The following is a 7429-nucleotide window of genomic DNA, read 5'->3' as shown; positions in this document are numbered from 1 at the left end:
CCTCACATGTGCTGGGAAGAGCACGGTACCAAACAGATGACGGCATTTATCGCCCTTGCCTGGAGAGTTGTAGACAGTTACCCCAGACACAAAATTCGAAAACTAGAAAAGGTGGGTGCATGATAGCACTCTTTCCTCATTTATTTATCTTGCAGAAAAACAAAGGGCTCAGAAGTACCTAGTATGCATTCAATGGGGTCCAAGTTTAGGTCGCAACATAGTTTTTTCTCCAAAAAAATACCAAGTACAAAATATAATGTGTCTCGTTATTTGAGAAATGAATAAAAACATAATTAGGCTATTGATATTACATATTTTAAACTTTATAGTAGGCTGATAGCTAATCTTTCAAAAATGGGTTGAGAATGTGAATATGCTAGGGATTCTATTTCTATTAAAACTTTGAAAGAAATTTTGCAAAACTATTTTAAAAGACATGGACAAAATAAACAAGACAAAGTAAAGATCCATAACTTTAGGGCTTTTAAAAAAAAAAGATTCTGCCTACTGGGGACAATTTGGAAATATATATTCTCAACATAGCACCTCAAGTAGATTAAACTATTAAAACTCATATTCTGTTAGTTTCCAGTTTTAAGATGATATTCCATTTTATTATTAAACTTCCTTTTAATTTAAACTTTAAACCAGCTGAATCTCATATTAGCATTATTTCTTGATGCAATTCAAATCAGGAATGTGACCAAAAGACAACAGCCCTTTTTTAATGACCTCAAGCTTAGCAATGCCTGGTAGCAAGACCAGATGCAATTTCAACCTTAAATCATGTACAGCAAATTTAGAGCTGACAAACCTCGATGTTGCTCTCTCGATGCCTTCTCTGAGATCATCAAGGGTGCATGTCTTAAGTTTAACGCTGACATTCATTGAGCCATCCTTAAACATCTTCCCTGTGGAGGCCATAAGATGCAGTCTGAGTTCACCAAGACGGAAATTTTCATTATGAAATGAAAGTTTGGACTCCTGTGGTATATTTTTCAAACAAAAAGAATCGATTACCTTTAAATATTATGTAAACACTTTTAAACATATTTCTTAATTCAGAGCTTAATAGCAAACTGATCTCACAAATTTTAAAAGTATGGGTACTAAAACACATAAATGGAATAGAGAATATGCCTGTTTGTGAGAACATATGTAGATTCAAATAAATACATGTATGTGTGTGCTGATATTCAGTAATGATTAATATTTAAAAATTTATCTGATTTATACTTCAATGCAAATAAAAATAATCAAGAAACACTTTTGTCAATTTATCAGTTAATCCCTAACTAATAAATATTTTATGAGTTCTTCTGTAAGAAACACTGATAAGAACTATGGGGTTTATGAGAAAGGATAAGGAAGGCATGGTAGGTGATCTCTGAGCTTATCCCCTACCTTAATTGAGAAAAGAAGATATAAATATATTAAAAGGAACATCACAAGGAGATGATATAAGGTGTAAATGATCAAATTCTTAGTGACATACAGTAATTTATTTATTCATATTTATATCTTCCCACATTCTACAAAGGATATTAGGGGGTTAGGTAAAGAGAATAAATAGTAAAAGCTTAGAGAGGTCAAATAGATCAGTGTGGGCTGGGGAAAATTCACATAGAAGGTGAGAACTTAAATGAGCCTGGGAGGCTGCATGGGATCAGACAGGCTAAGACAGTATAAGAGATTCTACATGGAGAAAAAACATGAACAAACAATTCAAGATGCTCTGAGGGCACAAGGTACAGGGTGGTTTAAATATTCCAATTAAAGAATGGTAGGGAATAAGACTGGAAAGAAATATAGAGGCCTAATCAAGTTCTCAAATCCCAAACTAAAGATCTAAACTTTCGGTTACAGAAAAAAGAACCTCAATCTTTATTCCACCATAACACATAATTCTGAATTCTCTAGATATGCCCAGATTTTTAAAAGAACAAAACACAACCAACCAACAAACAAAAAACCTTCAGGGAAGTAAAAATATCATTCACAGTTGCTCTAGAGACCAGGGTGTTGATAAAAGGGGTGCTGGTGACATGCAGTCCTTGACACACTGGTTAGAACTTTACACCATCTCTCGTTCAAAACATATATTGCGTGCAAGTGGGTCAGAATGGCATTACTGGCAAACTATGAATGCCCTTAATTTACAAAAATGAAAATAATTCACAAACTTCTGTGCTATACCTATTAATAAAAATGACGTGATACATTTACTGATCACAACACACTAATGTTTCCTAATATGGTTACTGATGTAGACAATTTGGAGCCACTGAACATTTTGTGCATAAGGAGAAATTCATGTAATATAACACTGAAAGTTTGTAAGCAGAATGGGAAGTTAGAAATGACTACATGAGATTCATTTAGGAAAATGAACTTGTGGCAGTGTTTAGGATGGACAAAAGGAAAAAGAGCAGCAAACAAGGAAGCCATTCCAACACTACAAATGTGAGCTAAGATGAGTCTCAAATAAAGCAGCAGCAAGAACTGACAGAAAAGAACAAATGATCACTCAAAGAAAAAACTGACAGTACCCAGTGTCTGAACAAATAAGGAAAGTGAAGAAAGAAGGAAGTAAAAAAGATAGCAAGATTCTAAGGCTGGGGAACCAGTGGAATGATGGGAACTTAAGTAAAATTAACTGTTTATGTCTATAGGGTCATTTTCTCATGTTTTCATGAACATTAAACATTAGAAATTAAGGCAGTTCATTATATAAATGACAGTTACTAAACTAGCCCGAAACTCAACAGTAATAATGCATAACTATTGGATAAATTTTAGAAAGCAATAAAAATAATGAATTAACATATACAAATGGGCATTAACAACAGACATATTCATTACCAGTACAGATTATGGGTATTATAATATGACATACGTATTACAGGTATTAACATATGACAATTAATTGATATAATCAAAAACACTTATTGGAAGACACTCATAATACAAAATAGCACCCTAAAATGCCATTGATACATTATTTAGTTCAACTCTTGATGGCATTAGACTTTGGTTCTCCAATTCTTTAATCAGTATATTAAATAGATATCTACTACATATAACATTTATCCAATAGAAACACAATGAATGCTTATATATCATGGATAGTCATGAATTTAAAAATAATCGTTAAGGCACCAAAGCCACTACTAAAGTATTCTTCATAAATAATTATACATACATATATATCTAGTTATATAATAAAATCATACATATGATTAATTGCTCATATATAAAATTCCTCTATTAGCAATGGATCAAAATGTGTTTGGGTGCTGATATTACTTAGAAATAAAACTCTGAGTGCTTTTTCTTAGCTTTCTAAGACTAGAAACACTAACAAAGTGAGGACTGCACAGGACCAATGCATGTTACAAAGGCCAAACAGAACTGCATAAACATTAAATCTTTTAATGAATAAGCACATTGAAAAATGCCAGTATTCTAAAACTGAATATCAAGAGCTAAGGAATTACAGAAATTTACTACATACCTGGTTGACATCGTTGTTATAAAGGATAATGGAAAGAGATTCAAAGTGAAAGTCAAATTGCAGAGTGACACTCTGGTCCACAGAAAGCTTTGAGTCTGTCAAATCTTGTTCTGATGGATCAAACATGAATATGAAAATCAAAAAGCTTTTAAGTAGGCACGTGATTTTATACATATTTTAAAAGCTGGGATAATAATTTATTATTCCAAATTTATATCATGCTTTCCAGGATTCTTTAAATCCTATTATGAGACAATAAAAATGGCAGTGATTATTCCGTATATATTTAGAATAGGGCAAAGTGACAGAAGCAGATGATCTACATTAAACAACAACAAAAAGGGAGCCTTGCCAAAAAAAACAAAAAAACAAAAAACTTTTTTAAAAGCCCACCAAAGCAAGATAACTTAGTATAGAGTAGTTCATAATTGTCAAGGCATTTTCCGCTAACTGCTTTCAAACTATCCTCGAGAGATTATTAAATTGGAGGCAGAGAAAAGTCAAACAGTTTGCCCTAGATTAGACAGCTAATAACATATCCTCTGTTAGCCTAGTGCACTTCTCTCTATCTTTAATTACCTACATTACCCAACCCATTACTGTTACAAGAGAACAGAAAATAACTCAATAGCAGAGTCAAACAGAGCTCAAATACGATGTGAGGGGCCTTGCAATTTTTAGGTGAAAGAGACTTCAAGAAATAAGTTAGTCTTTCCCTTCATCTTTAAACAGATTAGACAGAATACATCTTGCAAGATGATTCTATAATCATTTTGGACATTGATTCTAGTTTTTGGTCATTACATAGGAAAGTCTGTTCTTACAAGTTACTAGAAAAGTAAACACAGCATAAGTTTAACCAAGTAAGGAATCTCCAAGTTGGAAAACTCTGTGTTGCCCCCGCCCCCACGTTTCTTGAAAATAATTTATATTCCAATCTTCATCATCCTTGCAGCTTCCATTGAACTCAGAAATTTTCCCAAGTGCCACATTAACCATACAGCGAGAACCAGATACATGCATCTGATCACAGCTGAACATAATGAGAGCATTAATCACATAAAACTTGCCTGTTACATTTTATTCATCTCTACAGTTCCTGTCTAAACCTAACAGCCTGCTTACCTAGCATTTGTCTATGTGGAGGCACAAATGCAACCTGGGGAGAAGATGCTTGCCTCACCAAGTTTATGCAACACTCACAACTATCCACTTCAATCAGAAATCTTACTGTGTACATTGTTCTAACCATTTGTGTGATTTCAAAACATATCTGGCCTAACTATATGAGAAGCAGTGTTGGTAAGGTCTTATTAACCAGCCAATTTTATCGAGGGCTGTCAGAAGCAATAGCTGATGGTCTGAGAGCATTATGAAAGCATAGCAGCCTAGGATCGTTTATTATAAGAGCAAGGGGAATTTCACCTCTTTTTACCCACAAAAATATTAACCTATTTACAGTCTAATAAAACATATGATATTCACATCAAGGGCTTTAAATAGTGAAAAAAAAAGAGGGAAATTATATTTCATATAATTTACTTAAGAAAGCAAGAAGAAACCTTATATTTTACCAAAATTATCATTTAAAAATGGCTGAATTTAAAAGGTTCCATGCTTTCTAAAGTTTCAATTTCAAGAATCTGAAAAATTCTCTTTTCTGGCTGGCCCAGTGGCGCACTGCTACAGTGCGCCGCTTGGGAGCGCAGCGGCACTCCCACCGAGGGTTCGGAACCCACATACAGACCGGTTCCCGCTCACTGGCTGAGCGAGGGGCGGGTGCAGCACCGAGGGTTGCAATCCCGTTGCCGGTCCCGTCCGGTACGGGCGCGACACTGAGGGTTGCGGTCCGTTGCCGGACACGAAAAAAGACAAAAAGGAAAAAAAAAATTCTCTTTTCTATCTGACTATATCATTCTCCAATAAATCCAGATAAGTAAAGCTGTTACTACACAAGAATATCTTCCTTTCTCATGGTTCAGTCATCTGAGTATGATATGTGACACTGAGGTCCTTTTCTCTCAATTATTTTGGGACTTCACTGCTGCATGCCTACTTCGATTTTTCTCTCAAGGTGTACCACCTCACTGCCTGGTGAATTCAGCAAATTCAGCTTTCATAAGTAAAGAGCAAACAAACATCAGCAGACAACAACACGTGACCCTTTCCCTTGCAGCAGACAATATGCATACCTCCCTCCCCTGGGAGCTTCAAGAGGCAGCCCCAGCCCTAGATTTCCACAGTAAATAGTAAAATACTAAATCAGTTCATACCACATTATGCTTGAAAACTAAAAGAAGACTAACTTTAAACATGATATTCATGCTAATTTTTCTCTACAATCAAGGCAAAAATCTTCATCAATTTATACCTTTGAGGTGGTCAGGTGCACTTGGCACACCTTCTTTTCTCACTTTCACAGCCTCCTGCACAGACTGTGTAGGGCTTGGCTGTGAAGAAGCTTCTCCAAGATTTTCCAGCAAAATTTTCATTAAAACTGTTAAGTCATCTTCACTGAGAGCAACCTAGAAGCCACCAATAACTTGTTAACATAAAGTAATAAAAAAATGCAGACTACTGTATCTATGTCTCAATTTATGATTCCTGAAATTAACTAATTGTTCATCTACTAAAAAAGAGGGAGAGAGAGAAAGGGACAGAAAGAGATAGAGACAGAGAGAGCTGGAACCATGAATGGCAAGAGAGAAATATTTCATCTTGTCCACAGTGTGTAAATAACACTTCTGCTTCCACCCATATCCAAGGCCCTGCTTCCGGCAATACAAACTCTTCCCACCTTATCTGTTATGATGTCCTCCTATTCCTGGACCTTTCCCTCTCTCTCTCCCCTTTCCCTGTCTTCTCATCTCTATTTTGCCTCTCTCTTTCTACCCAGTACCAGATCCATCTTCTACATTATTTATCCCGCTCCAAACTCAATATGGGAAGGGTGCTGTTCAGTTTCTGGTATCCAACAAGTAAGACGCTCTCCTGCTATGGAGCTCTTGTTCTCAGTACATATGCATCTGTACATACATAAAACATTTAACTTATCAGGAATAACACTTCTTAGAACAATAACAAATGCATCTATAAAGAATTTTTTTTTTTTTTTTTTTTTTTTTTTTGTGACCAGTAAGGGAATCAACCCTTGGCTTGGTGTCGCCCACACCGCACCCAGCCAGTGAGCGCACCGGCCATCCGTATATAGGATCCGAACCCGCGGCGAGAGCGTTGCTGCGCTCCCAGCGCCGCACTCTCCCGAGTGCGCCACGGGGTAGGCCCATATAAAGAATTTTTAAAAACAAAAAAGCAGACCAGGAAAATAGCATCTTGCTTATCTTTTACCTTTGTAAAAGGGGATGTGTGGCCCAAAAAAAAAAAAAGTTAGGGCTTTTGAGTCAGGCAAATCTGTATCAGCTCTACCACTTTCAAGCTGTGTTGCTGGCCACGTTTTTTAGCTTCTTAACTCAATTTTCTTAACCTTTAAGATAGGAATAATGCCATCTTCCTCACAAGTGGCTGCAGGACAACATGAAGTGGCTAGAACAATCAAAGCTGCTGCTGGCTGATATGATCCACTAAATCAATACTTTTTTTTGAAGCTTATCTTTTTACCTTTTGTACATTTTTTAAAAGACCTGTTTTGAGCACTTACACACAAATTCAGACAAGCATGAACAGCACATCTCCTCTGAATGCCACAATACCCTGTGTCCCCCAAATTAGGTCCCCACACCAAGGAAACTGCCGAGTTCATGTCAACCTTTCTTAGCTGCACCCTATACCCAGGAAAACTATACAGACTATGACAAAAGAGGGAGTGTTGAGAGATGCCTGGATCACCGACAAACGAGACAGTGGAGACCTTACCCACTGTGGCTGCATTCTTGAGTTAACAAGGGTCCTTTTGGT

The 7429-nt window shown here is 36.3% G+C and overlaps 1 protein-coding gene across 1 annotated transcript; it reads right to left on the bottom strand.

Moving 5' to 3' along the window:
- Positions 1 to 814: 814 nt before the first annotated feature.
- Positions 815 to 6118, bottom strand: LOC103583622 (vacuolar protein sorting-associated protein 13C-like; the record flags this gene model as incomplete). The annotated part of the gene is made up of 3 exons (XM_008564887.1): positions 5886 to 6118; positions 3515 to 3624; positions 815 to 984 (listed from the first exon to the last, which is right to left on the bottom strand). Coding segments are annotated over exons 1-3 (401 nt in total), but the record flags the coding sequence as incomplete, so codon positions are not given.
- Between the last annotated feature and the right edge of the window lie 1311 nt (positions 6119 to 7429).

This window comes from Galeopterus variegatus, unplaced genomic scaffold, assembly GCF_000696425.1.
Source record: "Galeopterus variegatus unplaced genomic scaffold, G_variegatus-3.0.2 Scaffold24898, whole genome shotgun sequence".
NCBI lineage: Eukaryota > Metazoa > Chordata > Mammalia > Dermoptera > Cynocephalidae > Galeopterus > Galeopterus variegatus.
The sequence above is the reverse complement of the archived record's forward strand: the minus strand, read 5'-3'. Positions and strand labels throughout refer to the sequence as shown.